Source organism: Neovison vison, chromosome X (genome assembly GCF_020171115.1).
Source record: "Neovison vison isolate M4711 chromosome X, ASM_NN_V1, whole genome shotgun sequence".
NCBI classification, from domain to species: domain Eukaryota; kingdom Metazoa; phylum Chordata; class Mammalia; order Carnivora; family Mustelidae; genus Neogale; species Neogale vison.
Window position 1 is genome coordinate 120,232,708 of NC_058105.1, and position 18,948 is coordinate 120,251,655.

The 18,948-nt window shown below is 42.6% G+C and overlaps 1 protein-coding gene across 3 annotated transcripts in view; it reads left to right on the plus strand.

Moving 5' to 3' along the window:
* Nucleotides 1-18,948, plus strand: part of VEGFD (vascular endothelial growth factor D) — a 40,540-nt gene that overhangs the window by 7,302 nt on the left and 14,290 nt on the right. For 2 of the 3 annotated variants that reach the window (XM_044235536.1, XM_044235534.1), the window contains exon 2: nt 12,137-12,347. In XM_044235536.1, the coding sequence (XP_044091471.1) occupies nt 12,137-12,347 (211 nt within the window). The remainder of the gene's footprint in view (nt 1-12,136; nt 12,348-18,948) is intronic. The other variant, XM_044235535.1, reaches the window with a different exon arrangement.

The following is an 18,948-nucleotide window of genomic DNA, read 5'->3' on the forward strand; positions in this document are numbered from 1 at the left end:
GACTCCCAGCAGTATAGTGGGGTGCCTTGCCAAAAAGACATGAGGATCTACATAAAGATCCTCTCCTCAGCCAACAGATTATGTTATACTTAGGCTGAAATAGGACTGTAGCAATTAACTGTTGCCACAGTAACGCTGCGTAACAAACCAGTCCAAACTTCAATGGCTTAAAGAATCTCTTCTCACTCTTGTTGCTGTGGGTCAGCTGGGAGTCAGGATCAAGGCTCGAGCCATTGGTTGAATGTGGGTCTGTCCCACATGTCTCTCATCCTCCTTGGATCGGTGGGCTAGCAGGGGCAGGTACCTGTGATAGAAGAAATGTAGACGTGTACACTCATGCATACATTTCCACTCTCTGTATCATACCTTGTAATGCGTCACTGGTCAGAGCAAGTCACACGACCCAACATCAATAGGGCTTAGAAAGACACTTCTCCCTTTTTGTGGGGAGCTGTGGGGTTGGTTTTTTTTCTTTAAAGATTTTATTTATTTATTTGACACCAAGGGAGATCACAAGTAAGCAGAGAGGCAGAGAGAGATGGTGAAGCAGGCTCCCCACTGAACAGAGAGACCGATGTGGGGCTCTATCCCAGGACCCTGAGATCATGAACTGAGCCGAAGACAGAGGCTTAACCCACTGAGTCACCCAGGCACCCCTGTGGGGTTGTTTTTAACAATAACCAAATTACCATGAAGGCTTTGAGTTGTCTTCTTAAAAATTGGGCCCTTGATCTTTGCCATCAGTGTAAAGAAACTGTAACAGACCTCAGGAATATATACCCTTGGGGTTATTCAGAGCATCCTTCTGAGTCTTGCCACTCGAGTGCATCCCACAGTCATCTGCCCCACATTTCCTAAGCACAGATACATCATATGGGAGCAGAGGCATTGAGTAGAGCATGGATTTAAAACAAATAAGGGGGGGGGTGCCTGGGTGGCTCAGTCAGTTAAGTCTCTAACTCTTGATCTCAGGGTCATGAGTTCAAGCCCCACACTGGGACCACATCCAGTGTAGAGCCTATTTATTTAAAAAATAAAAATAAGTGAAATATGTAAAGGGGGATGTTAACTAAATTGAATTTAAATAAAAAAACTTTTAATATTCAGACTTTAAAAAATGTAAAGGGGGCATAGAGGTATCCCCAGATCTCCACATTTGGCTGGGTAGAAAACCACCCACAGCATTCATCAAACTGGAGGATGTGGGGGTCCCAGGCATCTTAGTTCTCCAGTATCTCCCTAAAATACCCAGATGGCTTTGCACACACACACAGAAATGCATGTACATGGTTTCCTTGAGTTTGTAATCCTTTTCCCTAATCAAGTTTAATTAAACACCCAGGGTTTCTTACCAATATGCGCATTTCGGTACAGAACTACATAAGTCAAAGAGCCACCAAGAACATGAGGCCCCCAGATGACCAGGTTCCTGGATTTCACAGAAGGACCAGGCCCTCGGCTCCCTCCGAGCAGCCCCAGCAGTAATTTCTAGCAAGGCTGCATTCTCCTTTCTGCCCTCAGTTGGTGCACCCCATTCCTTTAGGTACCACCTGTTCTGGGTAAGACCATACTCCCAATAACAGAATACAAAGGTTTAAGATGTGGGTTGTTTCTTCCTCCATCTATACAGATATACGTAAAGCCTGGGCAGATTACTTTGAAAATTGGCCTTTCATCTGAAAACCCTTCCAACAAATGTTAAAAAAAGAAGATGAAAAAACTTGTCCTTGCTTTACCCTGGAAAAGTTTTTCTCTTTTCAGTTTTTAATTACTGTGACGGAAGTTGCGCCATCTTGCTCTTGTCAGACTTGCCTCCGGTTACTGAGGGAGACCAGGGGCCAGAAGACACACAAATTTCTGAACCACAGCGCAGGCCCAGATGCTGCACCCCCCGCCTCCCGCCGCCAGAGAAAGGAAAGAAAGAAAAGGCCTTAACTTTACCAAATGCCTACTCGGTGCCTGCCCCTTTCCCCCATCCGACCTCGTGAATCTCCCCATCAGGTACTGAGGTGGGCACTGGGAGCATTGCCAGCCATAAAACAAGGAAAGGAAATCCAGCTTAAAGGAAGTTCAATAATTGACCCTCAATCACATAGCTAAAAAGGAGCAGTGCCTTGATTCAAAGCCTGCTTGCTTTATTTTTTTATTTTTTTAAAAGTCATTAACATTTTTCCCCTTCTGGCAGGCAGTTCCTTGAATTTAAACACACTGTAGAGATCTGCGTAACCAGCGCCGTAATCAGGATAGGGAAACATTCATTTATGCTCTCCTTTCCAAGTCACACCCTCCCGCCAAAGCCCTGGCGGCCTCCGATCTGTCCTCCAGCACGATCATTGGGGTTTTTTAAGAATGTCGTAAATGGAGTCATACAGTACATAACCTCTTAAGATTGGCTTCTTTCACTGCCGATGCCCTGCGGACTCATCTGAGTCCCCAGGCGCACCAAATCGTTCTGTTTTCTTGCTGAGTGGTATGTCACAGGCTGGATGGAACCGTTTGCTTAAGTACTCACACATTGGATGACATATGGGTTGTTTCCAGTATGGGGACTATGATGAAGAAAGCTATTGTAAACAAACATTAGTGTAAAGGCTTTGGAGTAAACCTAAGTCCTCTTTTATCAAGGGTCAATTCCCAGGAGTGTGACTGCTGGGTCATATGGTGGGTGTCTGCTGAACTTTGTCAGAAACTGCCAACACGTGCTCCAGAGTGCTGTTCCATTAACAACTCAACTCCATGCATTCCCCTCTCCAGTTAGCTGTGGTTTACGGATATCAGGCAAAGCTTCTTTTCAGGGAATATTATTTTCACTTGGGAGCTGCGGGAGGCAAAGGCAGAAAAGTTCATTTGGACTCCTCAGGGTAACGTGGCCCAGGGACTCGAGGCACAGGGGGAGCTGTATTCGGGGAGGATGTCTGTGCCGCCTGGACCCCAAACTGGGAAAAATTTGGTGGTTTTGGCTATGCTTTAAACGTTTTGTTGGAACTGAAATGCCAGCTGCTCTTGCCGCAAAACAGAAGTTACTAAGAGGTGAAGGGAACGCAGAAATATTTGTGTTGCAACCTGATCCACAAACCCAAACCCACTGCAAAGGAAAATTGCTGACTGCTGCGATGCCCCTGACCTCCAGGGGCAAGTAATAGAACTGTGTCCCCAGGCAACACTTGTAAATCCCTAAGCAGATCTAGGGAAAGTCGTGTGAAATGTGTTTCCTCCATACTCCACCCTGAAGTTTCTGGATTTTCCCAATATATAAATTCTAGTCACTCCACCTCCTTATTATCGAACTTCCTGAAGATATTGCCAATATGTTTGACAGAATAACATAAACTGTTTTTAAGAGGCGTGGAATCCCAGGCTCAGACTCCCTGCTCTCACAGAAGTCCAGAGAGGAATTTTGCAAAGCTGTTCTTTTCCCATATCTAGAATGGGAAGACTCCTAATAGCATGGGAACAGATGGCTCAAGAAAAGTTTTTCATGGAGCTTTGGAGGAAAGTAGTCAGCGGCCCCACTCTGAAATTCCTTGCCGAAGGTCTGAGAGCTCGGAGTAGGGATTTAAACCATATTGTGTACTCCAGGCCATGTTCCTGCCGCCCAGGCATCCATGTCTATACTCCTCATTTATATTTTCTTTCAAATACTTTATGGACTGCCTTGTGAAAGGATTGTAATTGACACTCCCCCGTTGAATTCCAGTAGGTTGAAGCACTACCTATTATTTTTCTTTCTGTTTTGAGAAATGGGTTGTTTTGAGTCCTTGGAAATTTGAGAAGCAATTTATTCTACCATTTCGCCTGGTCTCAAGGCAGCTGGCCTCCTCATGCTCTTTGACCTGGAAAACATTCCGGTTGGTCTTCAATCTTGAAAAAGTCATACAGGGTGGGAACTGGTGTACTATCAGTCAGACTTGAGTTAAGAAAGGCTTTTGAAATCCACTTAAGGAAGATACTTACACAAGTATTTTGAATCCAAGGTATAACCCAAAAGGATTTAAAGAATAAGATTATTTCTCAGCATACGTCTACCATTTATTCCCTACTGAATGGACTTGTACCTAGCTCAGGCACTAACCAACGTCTTTGGACCTAGACCAGCATGCACCAATCCCCACAGATGAGTGGTTCTCGTTAAACTCACTTGGGAAGTTTTTTTTTTCTAAGATTCGTTTATCTGAGAGTGGGAGAGAGCACGAGGCGTGGGGAGAGGAGGGGCAAAGGGAGAGAAACAGACTCCCCCTTTAGCACAGAACCCATCATGGGGCTCAATCTCACAACCTGAGAGTATGACCTGAGCTGAAATCAAAGAGTCTGCCGCTTATCCGACCGAGCCTCCCATGTTCCCTAAAACCACTTGGGAAGATTTTTTAGCTAAACTTTTTACTTTGAAGTAGTCTTAGATTTATAGCAAAGTTTCAAAGGTAGTACAGAGAATTCCTATATATCTCCCGCCCATCCTCCCCAAAGGCTAGCAAACACTCAGAAAGTTAAAACAAAAAAAAACAAAAAAAAAACCCAAAAACCTGATGACAAAGCTTCAGCCCAGTACCTCTGAGGATGGGATCACAGATCGAAGCTTCTTTCCCCAGGAGGTTCAAGGTGAAGCCAAGAGTGAGAAGCACTGCTACAAACCCTTACTTCTCGAAGTATGCTCAGCTAGCCAGCAGGACCACCATCATCCGGGATCTTGTTAGAAATGTGGCATCCTAAAATCTATTAAGAACTTAACAAACTCAACACCCAAAGAACAAATAATCCAATCAAGAAATGGGCAGAGGACATGAACAGACGTTTCTGCAAAGAAGACATCCAGATGGCCAACAGACACATGAAAAAGTGCTCCATATCACTCGGCATCAGGGAAATACAAATCAAAACCACAATGAGATATCACCTCACACCAGTCAGAATGGCTAAAATCAACAAGTCAGGAAATGACAGATGCTGGCGAGGATGCGGAGAAAGGGGAACCCTCCTACACTGTTGGTGGGAATGCAAGCTGGTGCAACCACTCTGGAAAACAGCATGGAGGTTCCTCAAAATGTTGAAAATAGAACTGCCCTATGACCCAGCAATTGCACTACTGGGAATTTACCCTAAAGATACAAACGTAGTGATCCAAAGGGGCACGTGCACCCGAATGTTTATAGCAGCAATGTCCACAATAGCCAAACTATGGAAAGAACCTAGATGTCCATCAACAGATGAATGGATCAAGAAGATGTGGTATATATACACAATGGAATACTATGCAGCCATCAAAAGAAATGAAATCTTGCCATTTGCAACAACATGGATGGAACTAGAGCGTATCATGCTTGGCGAAATAAGTCAAGCGGAGAAAGACAACTATCATATGATCTCCCTGATATGAGGGAGTGGTGATGCAACATGGGGGCTTAAGTGGGTAGGAGAAGAATCCATGAAACAAGATGGGATAGGGAGGGAGACAAACATAAGTGACTCTTAATCTCAGGAAACAAACTGTGGGTTGCTGGGGGGAGGGGGGTTGGGAGAAGGGGGGTAGGGTTATGGACATTGGGGAGGGTATGTGCTTTTGGGTAAATTGGAAGGGGAGATGAACCATGAGAGACTATGGACTCTGAAAAACAATCTGAGGGGTTTGAAGTGGCGGGGGGGGGTGGGAGGTTGGGGTACCAGGTAGTGGGTATTATAGAGGGCACAGCTTGCATGGAGCACTGGGTGTGGTGAAAAAATAATGAATACTGTTTTTCTGAAAATAAATAAATTGGGAAAAAAAAAAAAGAAATGTGGCATCCTACGTCATGCCCCGAATCTCCTGCATCAGGATCTGCTTTCTAACAAGATGGCCAGGAGATTCGTATGCCCATTAAGCTTTGAGAAGCTCTACTCTATACAAAACGTTACACAGATCACAGAAACCTGGGGCTGATGGCTCATTGTCAAATGCATGATGTATTTATTACTCATCAGTTTCTTCCTCAGATATTTACTAAGTGCCTGTTGCATAAAAAGGATGAAGCAGACCTGTGTTCTACCCTAGAGGAGATCACAGTGTAGTAAGGGAAATGCAGTGTGTTCATAAATCATACAGTGTAAGTTAGGGACAGCATATAAGCTTGATGGAGGAAGCAGCATCGGATTTGGACTTGGAAAGAGGACACCTGGAGGAAGATACTTGAATGATAATTGACGTAGTTTTAACAAATGAATCATCTCAGTGTTAGATTTGCTCTAGTGTTTGATGAATCAGTTTTTTCACCTATTTAATGAGTCTTTAGCTCTTACTGTTGCTATGTGAGTAGGACATCTCCTTACTGAGGCAGTAGCCCTCACAGCCCAGTGGGAAAGACAAACACCAAGCAAGTAATGACACAAATAATTCATTAGTGTCAGCAGTGGTAAGCGCTGGGAAGGAGAAAAATGCGGTGCTGTGAATCCATGTGACCTAGGGACCAGACCCCGGTGGGGTCGGGAGTTGTGGGGGAGGTTTCCCTAAGAACGTAACACTTGGCTAAGAAAGGCTCAATGGGACAGAGAGTAGAGGGCACTCCCAAGCAGAGGGAACAGCGTGGACCAAGGCCAGAGCAAGAGGAAATGAACAAAAGAACGAATCAGTGAAGTGGATGTCCAGTAATATTCAGCTCTCCAGTATTTTCCATTGCTTCCTGAATTGGTACAGTGGATGTGAAGTGGTCGTCTTATCGCCAACCCCTCCCTAATCTTATTCCCAAGTCTTCCCACTCATCAACTTGCTCTGTTCCCAAACTGACCCTCATGGTTCTTTTCAGTAGGGCTTCTTGAAATCCTCAAATCATGCCCCTGTTTCCTCTTTGAAGGTGTTACTTGACTAGATATTTTTGAGGAGAAGCAGGGATGGAAATTTAGAATTTAAACTAGTAGGCACGCAGGAAGCCTTTGATTTCCTCACAACACGGAGAATGCCCTGTGACCTTAGCAATTAACAAAAGGAAAAATGGTTCCCCTTCCTTCCTCTTGCCCTGCAGGGACCGGTATACATTTAAATAAGGGTACGATCTTGTTACAAAGGCTTTAAGCCTCACATTTTAGAAACTGGCTCTGGTCGCCAGGATATCAGAAATGATTTGTTATTTAGGAGTGAAATTGCTAACAGTATCAGATCAATTATCACACACATGAATAAAAAGACACTGTAACAAAAAGCAGAGACCAGGCAAGCCCGCTTCACTTCTTCCTCTCGCTGAGTGCTTTCTAATTACTTTAGTTTTAACTAGGACTTCCACTAGAAAAGAGAAAGAAATTACGAGCAGCTCATTTGGCAAATGTTTGGTAGTTAAAACCGTTGAAATCAATGGTTTAAATATATATTCGGGACTCTATTTTACACTTGGCGATTTTAATTTTTGTCTTCCCCAAGCAGATAGCATCAAGTTAATTATACAAAAATCAACCAGTGCGGAAAGTCTATTGGAGCCCAGCCGCCGTTCATGATCCTTTGTAGACGTATCCACTGACAAATGAGTTTTCAGGTTTAGGCTGATGTTGAGTGGTTAGTACTCCTACATGTAGTAGTAAAATGACCACCTGCAATTTCTCAGCGATTTCAAACTAAATTTGAAATTATGAGACTTAAAGCATGCTTAAATAGCTCTGAGTATTTGAGTAAATGCTGCTTTTTTTTTTTTTTTATGATGAGGGAAGTCTTGAGCTGCTCAGCGCCTTTCATGCAATCCAGAGATTTGAAATCTTTCTGCAGAGTTCTCAGTTGGGTAGTTTAAAACCATTCTGAGATTGAATTGAAGCCTCTCAGAGCTATGCATACATACATCGCTCTATATTTATGGATGGTATTGAATGAAATTTGCCTCAATAAATAAAACTCCTTCAGATACAGCATGAATTTTAAAACATTAGAAAGGTATTTGGTTTATTTTCATCTGGAAGCAATGGTGTAACAAAATTTTATTTCAAGGATGACATTGAGTATGAAATAGTAATACTGTCCAACCAGAAAAGACAATGAATAATCAGGAAAAGAGGGGCTATTGACAAATGAGTCTTTAATGGAGAATCACTGCTTTTCTGAGTTGACAGTTGAACGTTTAGGCAGTTTCATCCCCAGATTCCCTAGATGAAGAAACTGTGGCCTGCCCCTTAAACTTGATGCCTGTTCCACAAAACCTATCTTTGCTCTTCAAGCTTCCTCCTCCCCATGCTCCTTGAAAAATTTCCTCAATTTAAACTTCACAGAGAAGTGAGAAATCCTAGCTGTCAAGCAGCCTTGCTGTCCACAAACCCATGTCATTCTCTGCAGGCCTCCTATTCTGGAAAGTGACCCTTTCATCCATTCATGCATTTATCTCTGGAACGTAGGTCAAACCAGCCCCTCTGCTTTCTCTCCTGCATATGTGTTCCGTGTCATCCTCTCTGGTGGGACTTAACCTTAGCTTAGAAACATTTTCCAAGGCTCCCCCACTTTTATTAAACACACACACACTCACACACATACTCATATCTGAACTTCCAAGCAGAATGACCTTCTCAGTTCATGTTTTGAGATCTTTTCTAGTCCATAGCCATGATAGGTAAAATAGAGAATTGATCAAGTGGCCCCTGGGGGGCCCAGTGGGTTAGGCATCTGTCTTCGGCTCAGGTCATGATCTCAGGGTCCTGGAATTGAGCCCCAGTTCGGGCTCCCTGCTCAGTGGGGAGCCTGCCTCCCCCTCTCCTTTCTGCTCATGCCCTCTCTTACTATCTCTGTCGCTATCTCCGTCTCTCTCAAATAAATAAATAAGATCTTTTAAAAAATTGATCTAATGCTGGTAAACATCTGCAGATGGCGAACATTGGCAGAAATGGTACCAAGACCATGAAGCCGAAAATATCAATGCATTGTACACCCTAAACTTATGTCAAGTGGTATGTCCGTTATATCTCAGTACAGCTAAACTTTCAAGAAACATGAAGCTGAAGCTTCAGAGCTGGGTCTGGAAGGTGGAGGCCCCTGAGAGTTCAACGTCAGTGGGCAGGATGCTCTGGGAGTGCATTCCATCAGCTCCCCGGAAGCCAAAGGAAGGGTTCCCATTCACTGCTGTTCACTGCTGCCCGGAGCGTGTCTTCTATGAAGCTGCTTAACTAGGGGTAAAGGAGGAAGCAGATACTTCCTGGCAACCAGGACTTGAACTAAGCTGATCCCTGAGTCATAAATACTCAGCAAGATTCTGGATTCAGGGTTCTGGGAGTCAGGGCGTATAACCACAGAACTTCTCAGTGAAAGAAGAATAGAGAAAAAGAAAGACAACCCCGTCCCCAGTGAAGGTGAAACTACTAAACAAAATTTCAAAGCACATACAGGTGATTATTACTAAGAAAGATAGCCAATAAGGCTTATCACCAGGATATAAATCATATATATATTAATTTAAAATAGAATTTGAAGAAATAACTGTTTGGGGGACCCTCAAAGAGATAAAGAAAGGAATAATATAAGATACAATGACAAATTAGGAGAAACATACAGAAATGAAGTGAAATGGAATTAGAAATATGGTGATTGAAATTAAAAACTTACCAAAATAAACTATAGGCTCACATAGTTGGGGAACTGGTGATTGGGAAGATGAACCAATTAATTTAACACATTGAAGAGAGATGAAGGGAGAACCAAACATAAAGGTGAAAGCACATTTAGGAGACCTGTACGATTACTAACAGACTCCAATACATGTCTGATAAGTATTTCAGAAATAATTGAGACAACGTAATACACAGAATAATGAAAAATATAATGCTTGAAAAGATAAAGAATTGAAATTCGGAATGGCCTCAAGATTCAAACTGCTGCGAAGATCTCTGTTGCAACTTCTCAATCCTGCCATTATAGACAATATGTAAATGAATGTGCCAATAAAACTTTAGTCATAGGGGCGCCTGGGTGCCTCAGTGGGTTAAAGCCTCTGCCTTCAGCTCGGGTCATGATCTCAGGGTCCTGGGATCGAGCCCCACATCGGGCTCTCTGCTCGGCAGGGAGCTTGCTTCCCCCTTCTCTCTCTCTGCCTGCCTCTCTGCCTACTTGTGATCTCTGTCTGCCAAATAAATAAATAAAATCTTTAAAAAAAAAAACTTTAGTCATAAAACAGGCAGGTGGCAGGCTGAATTAGGCAAGGGGGCTGTAGTTTGACAGCCCCTGATCTAGAGCAGGAACCATTGTTTATATTTTCATGTAAATCCCTCCAGATTTTGTATATATAATTTTATATACATGATTAATAATGGTTAATTGTTTATGCATATATATATCATGTATGTCTTACACACATAAATTAAAGAGACATCATAACGGAATCATACATGACTTGGACCACACTTGCTCCTCTGAGCACCCACTTTTGGACAACACTCAGTATCCATCATCGTATCTGAAAACAAAAAGTCCTACTCCTAAAATACTGATGAATGAGGCAGATTTTAACTAAAGTTTCTGAGGGGCAGTGGAGGAGCATTGCGCACATCACACCACTCAACATAAAGCTTCCTAAAGGCCCCATCTGCTCACCTCTCTTTCCCCTCTCTGCCTCCCCCTGCAGCAGGCAGCCCATCTCCACCTCTCTGTCAACCTTTCTCAGTACCATCCTGCAGCTGCCCTGGGCCCTCGGCTCCCCCTCACCCAGCTCTAAAAAGCCCCTCAGCCCGCATGTCCGAGCTGCCCAGGAAAACAAAGATCCAGTAACCCCAGGCTCAGCAGGAGAAAATCTGGGTCCCCAACCATGGACAGACCCCTGTACAGTTTTTCTAGCATGTTCCAGGGAGGAGCTTTTGTCATTCTGTCCTAGTATATATCTCTGTCACTGCTTTTGATGACCATGTAGTATTTCATTGTATGTAAGTATCATTGTTCATATAACCTAGCCCCAAATTTTAAACAGTTGAGCTACCATACTGCAAACATTGTATTAGCGGGGTCATTTGTCACTTGTGCATGACACATGCACAAATCCATGCATTGTGTCAGCCAATACAGTTCGTGCAACAGTGTGGAAAGCAGATTTTCAACATAAACTTTAGAAGTGCATTTTCTCAGAAAAAGAAAGATGTCTTTGAAATAGTAAACAGGTTTTTCCAAAAAAAGGCTCAGGATCTTAAAACCGTCCTGTCTCGTGTGACTGCAGGCAGGGTCCCTGGGACCTTGTGGGCCAGTTTCTCAGATCACAGGGACGAAAGCAATTATCACTGGCTCCTGTCACAAAAATAGTATGATTTTGAAACCTGTATTTGGTTCCTGTGGCTGCTGTACAAAATTAACACAAAGTGGGTGGCTTAAAACAATAAAGATGGATTCTCTCACAGTTCTGGAATCCAGAATTGTGAAATCAAGGTGTCGACAGGGCTGTGCTCCTTCCAAAGGCTTTTGGAGAGAAGCCTTCCTTGCCTCATCCAGCTTCTGGGGGCTCCAGGCCATTCCCAGCTTATGGCTACATTCCTTTAACTTTTGCCTCCGTCTTCACAACACTTCTGTGCCCATGTCTCCCCCCCGTGCCTCTTACAAGGACATTTTGTCTGTGGATTTAGGGTCCACCTGGGTAATCCCAGATGGTCTCCTCTGATGTTTATCATTAACTTCATGACATCTGCAAAGATCCTTTGCCCAAATAAAGTCACATGCCCAGGTTCTGGGGGTTAGTAGGTGGACATATCATTTTAAAGTCCACCATTCTACCCACTTTGATGTTGTTTTTTGTTCCAAGAACCCAAGGGGAATAATTTTTTATATTTATTTTTATTTATCTTATTATTATTTTTTAAGATTGTATTGATTTATTTGACAGAGAGCAACAGCGAGAGAGGGAACACAAGCAGGGGCAGTGGGAGAGGGAGAAGCAGGCTTCCCGCGGAGCAAGGAAGCCGATGCAGGGCTCAATCCCAGGACCCTGGGATCATGACCTGAGCCCCCCAGGCGCCCCAAGGAGAATAATTTCTTTGATTCAATAATAAATGAGCAGAATGTGAATCAGAAATACTAACTAGTATTTTTCCTAGATACTGGTGTGCATCTGAATAATCCCTCTAATTTCTTCTCAGTTCTATTTACGTCTTTAAGCATCAGCAATGAGGGTTATCAAAACAAACTAAAACTTTAGTAACTGGCTTTGAAACCAGTATTTTTTTTTTTTTAAAGCGGGCATCTCGGTCAACGTTAGAACGGTCTGAACAGCAGATTAGGGCAGCTTCTGGTTTGGAGGAACTGCTGCGAATCACCCACCTCGAGGACTGGAAGCTGTGGAGATGCCGACTGAAGCTCAAAAGTTTGACCAGCACAGACTCTCGCTCCGCATCCCATCGGGCCACCAGGTTTGCGGCAACTTTCTATGACATTGAGACTCTAAAAGGTAGGTGTGCGCCTGCGCATGCGCGCGTGTAAGTGTGTATGTGTGCACGCGTGCGTGTGCGTGTAAGCCAGTTCTCACTCTTTGTCAGCTACCAACACAGGCAGCAGCTTCTTCCAGAGGTTTCAGGAGGGCAGGCACATGTCCAGGAGAAGAAAAGGGTGTCTTTAACTTCATAGCCTGGGTGTTAGCAAAGAATCCTGGTTTGCTGTGTTTATAGAGAAATATGTTCAATATGATTTTGAGATCTAAAACGGACACAAAAGAACACTTCAGAATTCAGAAATCTATTGAACTCAGAGATGCTAACGTAAAACAAACCCAGAAAGGCCATTCTTTTTTTTATATATATTTATTTGACAGAGAGACAGACACAGTGAGAGAGGGAACACAAGCAGGGGGAGTGGGAGAGGGGGAAGCAGGCTTCCTGCTGAACAGGGAGCCTGATGTGGGGCTGGAGCCCGGTGTGGGGCTCGATCCCAGGACTCCAGAACCATGACCCGAGTTGAAGGCAGCGGCTTAACCCACTGAGCCACCCAAGTGCCCCAAGGCCATTCTTAATAGAAAAAAAAAATCATTGAGTTACTTGAAAACATAAAATGACGTAGGGGTTCGTCAGCAAGGAGCATTCTACTGCCATACCTACATGAATAAAAACCAATAGATTAGGCATGGCTTTTTAAAATGTTTATCTATTTATTTATTATTAACATATAATGTATTATTTGCCCCAGGAGTACAGGTCTGTGAATCGTCAGGCTTACACAATTAACAGCATTCACCATAGCACATACCCTCCCCAAAGTCCATCACCCAGCCACCCTCTCCATACCACCCTCCCCCCGGCAACCCTCAGTTTGTTTTGTGAGATTAAAGAGTCTCTTATGGTTTGTCTCCCTCCCTGATCCCACTTGTTTCATTTTTTTCCATCCCTTCCCCCAACGGCCTCTTGGCCCTGCCTCTCAAGTTCCTCATATCGAGAGATCATATGATAGTTGTCTTTCTCTGATTGACTTATTTTGCTCAGCATAATACCCTCTAGTTCCATCCACGTTGTTGCAAATGGCAAGATTTCGGGGGTTTTGATGGCTGCATAGTATTCCATTGTGTATATATACCACATCTTCTTTATCCATTCATCTGTTGACGGACATCTAGGTTCTTTCCATAGTTTGGCTATCATGGACATTGCTGCTATAAACACTTGGACACACATGCCCCTTTGGATCACTACATTTGTATCTTCAGGGTAAATACCCAGTAGTGTGATAGGCATGGCTTTTTTATTTCTTCAAAACTCTGTAATTTTTCTTTTTTTAGTAACAGTGAAAAGTAGAAGTTGGAAGCTGAGTTGTAATATTGCATATGGAGTTTCCTAGGTGATAGAGGTGGGGAATCCGCTAGACAAAAGAATCCAAACTCCAGACAGGAAATCACCTAATTTGAAACAAGGGGGATGATTATTCCCTAGTAAGGGTATGGAGGTTCTTCATAAGAAAACCATTGTCGTATATGTACTGTGCCATAATTAATGAAGCTTGCCAAACACAATGGTGTGGCTTCTGATAAGCATTTAACTGTTCGGATGATTTAGCAACACAGCACAAGAAGCCACTGTGGCATTGTTGATCTAGCATCTGAGACTCGATTACTATATGGTCATCTAGTAATGGATTGTATCTATCACATAATGCAAACTGGCCACTAAGCCAAAATTAGTTTTTGCCTTTTTTCTAGAATTATCTGTCTTTTTTCCATTTGTACAAAGATGATGATGTGGCACAGGCCCCTGTTGCCAGCTGTGGGGAAGGCTGCGTGAGGTTGGGACAAATCCCTTGGCAGCACAGCAGGCAGGAGTGTGAAGAGGATTCTTTGTGTTCGTGTGTGTGACTGTGTGTCTGAGTGAGTTGAGATAGTTGGCACTCAGGCCTAGAACCCACTTTGGCTGGAGGTTTTGAAGCTCTAGTTGTTTCTGTGTGGTGAACTGGCATGGACTTCATGGAAACAAAGGGGTCAGACCTCACCTGGAGATCCAAGGCCTTAACCAGATTGCCTGTCTGAAAGTCTGAGGTGAGCCTGGAGATACTCAATGAGAATAGAGAGGGACAAGCATTTGTCTCTCTACAACAAAGACGAGGTGATTAAAAAAAAAACAAAACAGTGACATTGACATTCTCTAAGGAGGAAACCTTAAAAATAATAAAAAAATTTTTAAAAGATTTTATTTGTTTATTTGAGAGAGAGAAAGAGGTGAGAGAGCATGAGTTGGGGAAGGTACAGAGGGAGAAGGAGAAGGAGGACCGCCCCCAACCACTGAGCAGAAAACCCCAATGCAGGGCTCAATCCCAGGACCTTGAGATTGTGACCTTGAGCTGAAGGCAGATGTTTAACAGACTGAACCACTCAGGTACCCAAAAATATTTTTTTAAAGAACATAAAAATATGGAATTTTGCCAACTCTAATTAAAACATCTCTTATTACATGGAGGATCATCTGAAGTGATTGACTAAGTTAGAAGCAGTAAATAATCAAATCGATGTGTTATACCAATTGTAAATGGTTAACATCTCCCCCCCACGGATTTGGGGGTGATTCCTTAAGGCTGAGCAGTCATGCTGGGCAGTGGGAAAGAATAGTGGCATTAGACGTAATTCCACACAATTTTAATTCAAGTCTTACCACTCCAACTTTCAAAACTTAGTTTTACAAAAAAGCAAATGGAAAGCAACATTTAAGTAGACTTTTAAACAATGAATGTTTTCATAAGTTGACTACTTGTTTTTCCCAGGATTCATGATTAAAAACAGTGAATTAAGTAATATTCATATTATACCTAATTGGGTAATTTATCTCTCATGGTTATAGCCTTTAGGCTCTTCATATAAATATTCATAATTGGAAATTTAAAAGGGTCTCTTGGGTTAGAAGATTTTATGATGAAAAAACAAAGTTAAGGCAAATTGTGTAGTGTATACAATGTTTCTGAGGCAGCCAAACATCTTGTCTTTTGTGTTTTCAGTGACCAAAGGAGCAACTTCTAAGGAGTACTAAGATGTGGCTGGGAGGGGGGGTAAAGATATGGAAAGGTGCTTTAAGGGAATAATTTAGACACTGGGGTCAAATCTCCAACAATAATGTATCTGTGTACTTCAAGCAGAAGTTCTCTTTTCCCCTTCTAGTGGAAATATGTTCACATCTGTGGGAATTCAGAATAATGTGGGAAGAGACCAGTACAAACTTGAAGATGGGGTGAAAATGGAGAACAGTTTATCTATTGCTGTATAACACATTACCCTCAAACTTAGGTGCTTGAAACACATTTTTTTGTGTCACAATTTCTGTTTAGAAATATAGACATGGCCTACCTGGGTGTCTCTCCTTCAGGATCTCTCCAGAGGTCACAGCCAAGGTGTCATCTTGGGTTGCAGGTGGCTTCTCATGGTTTAATCGGGGCAGGATGTGCTTCCCAGTTCACTCAGAGGGTGTTGGCAGGACTCAGTTCCTCACAGGCTATTGAACTGAGGCCCCAGTTCCTCACAGGGCTGTTGACCAGAGTCCGTTCTCAGTTCCTTGCCATGTGAACCTTTCCAACATGGCGGCTTGCTTCATCAGAGCCTACAAGTTGACAAGGAAGAGAAAGAGTGTGCCAGCAAGAGAGAGAGACTGCTAGCAAGACAGAAGTCACAGTCTTTTTAACCTAAGCATGGAAGTGGCATCCCATCACTTTTCCTGTATTCTCTTCATAAGACTCAAGTCATTAGGCCCAGCCCATACAGAGGAGGGGATTGAACAAGGGTGTGAACCCCAGGAGGTAGGTATCATTATCACTGGGAGTCAGTTTAAAAGCTTCATACCACAGGAGGTTTTCATCACCCTATCCAACATATAATAAACTCTACAGTTGTATGACAGGCTAAAAGAAAATCTTTAAAAAATCGTCTTTAACATAAAATTGAATCATTTCCCAAAAACATCTGTAGAAAGCTTCTAAAGCTTTGAGAATCAAAGTTTCAGAATCTAGTTTTTAAAAATAAATGATAAAAAAAAATAAATGATAAGAGAAAAGCAAGTCCTGTTTTACAAGAAAGTAGGTAATTTTTTTTATTATTATTAACATGTATTATTTTCAGGGGTTTAGGTCTGTGAATCATCAGTCTCACACAATTGACAGCACTCACCACAGCACACACCCTCCCCAGTGTCCATCACCTGCCACCCCAGCCCTCCCACCCGCCTCCCCTCCGGCAACTCTAAGTTTGTTTCCCGAGATTAAGAATATCTTATGGTTTGTCTCCCTCTCTGGCTTTGTCTTGTTTCATTTTTCCCTCCCTTCCCTATGATCCTCTGTCTTGTTTCTCAAATTCCTTGTATCAGTGAGATCATATGATAATTGTCTTTCTCTGATTGACTTATTTCGCTCAGCATAATACCCTCTAGTTCCATCCACGCTGTTGCAAATGGCAAGATTTCATTTCTTCTTACGGCTGCATAGTATTCCATTGTATATATACACCACATCTTCTTTATCCATTCATCTGCTGATGGATATCTAGGCTCTTTCCACAGTTTAGTAATTGTGGACATTGCTGCTGTGAACATTGGGGTGCATGTGCCCCTTCGGGTCACTACATTTGTATCTTTAGGGCAAATACCCAGTAGTGCAATTGCTGGGTCATAAGGTAGCTCTATTTTCAACTTTTTTATTTTTTATTTTTTTAATTATTTTTATTAATATATGATGTATTATTTACCCCAGGGCTACAGGTCTGTGAATCGTCAGGCTTACACATTTCACAGCACTCACCATAGCACATACCCTCCCCAGTGTCCATCACCCAGCCACCCTATCCCTACCCCTCCACCCCCCCACAACCCTCAGTTTGTTTTGTGAGATTAAGGGTCTCATATGGTTTGTCTCCCTCCCAGTCCCATCTTGTTCCATTTTCCCCTTCCCTACCCTCCATAACCCCCCATGTTGCCTCTCAACTTCCTCATATCAGAGAGATCACATGATACTTGTCTTTCTCTGGTTGACTTATTTCGCTCAGCATAGTACCCTCTAGTTCCATCCACGTCATTGCAAATGGCAATATTTCATTTCTTTTGATGGCTGCATAGTATTCCATTGTGTATATATACCACATCTTCTTTATCCGTTCATCTGTTGATGGACATCTAGGTTCTTTCCATAGTTTGGCTATTGTAGACATTGCTGCTATAAACATTAGGGTGCACATACCCCTTTGGATCCCTACATTTGTATTTTTAGGGTAAATACCCAGTAGTGTGATCGCTGGGTCATAGGGTAGTTCTATTTTCAACTTTTTGAGGAACCTCTGTGCTGTTTTCCAGAGTGGCTGCACCAGCTTGCATTCCCACCAGCAGTGTAGAAGGGTTCCCCTTTCTCTGATCCTCGCCAATATCTATCATTTCCTGACTTGTTAATTTTAGCCATTCTGACTGGTGTGTGGTGGTATCTCATTGTGCTTTTGATTTGTATTTCCCTGATGCTGAGTGATCTGGAGCATTTTTTCCTGTGTCTGTTGGCCATCTGGATGTCGTCTTTGCCGAAATGTCTGTTCATGTCTGCCCATTTCTTGATTGGATTATCTGTTCTTTGCATGTTGAGTTTGATAAGTTCTTCATAGATTTTGGATCCTAGCCCTTTATCTGATATGTCATTTGCAAATATCTTCTCCTATTCTATCGGTTGTCTTTTGGTTTTGTTGACTGTTTCCTTTGCCGTGCAAAAGCTTTTGATCTTGATGAAGTCCAAATAGTTCATTTTTGCCCTTGCTTCCCTTGCCTTTGGTGATGTTTCTAGGAAGAAGTTGCTGCGACTGAGGTCGAAGAGGTTGCTGCCTGTGTTCTCCTCAAGGATTTTGATGGAATCCTGTCTCACATTTAGGTCTTTCATCCATTTGAATCTACTTTTATGTGTGGTATAAGGAAATGGTCCAGTTTCATTCTTGTGCATGTGGCTGTCCAATTTTCCCAGCACCATTTATTGAAGAGACTGGCTTTTTCCCCCCATTGAGCATACTTTCCTGCTTTGTTGAAGATTAGTTGACCATGGAGTTGAGGGTCCATTTCTGGGCTCTCTCTTCTGTTCCATGGATTTATGTGTCTGTTTTTGTGGCAGTACCATGCTGTCTTGATGTTTACAGCTTTGTAATAGAGCTTGAAGTCTGGAATTGTGATGCCACCAGCTTTGGTTTCTTTTTCCACATTCCTCTGGTTTTTCAGGGTCTTTTCTGGTTCTATACAAATTTTAGGATTATTTGTTCCATTCCTTTGGGAAAAAGTTGATGGTATTTTGATAGGGATTACATTAATGTGTAGGTTGCTCTAGGTGGCATAGACATTTTCACAATATTTGTTTTTCCAATCCATGAGCATGGAACGTTTTTCCATTTCTTTGTGTCTTCCTCAATTTCTTTCATGAGTACTTTATAGTTTTCTGAGTACTGATTCTTTGCCTCTTTGGTTAGGTTTACTCCTAGGTGTCTTATGGTTTTGGGTGCAGTTTTAAATGGGATAGACTCCTTAATTTTTGTTTCTTCTGTTTTGCTGTTGGTGTATAGAAATGCAACTGATTTCTGT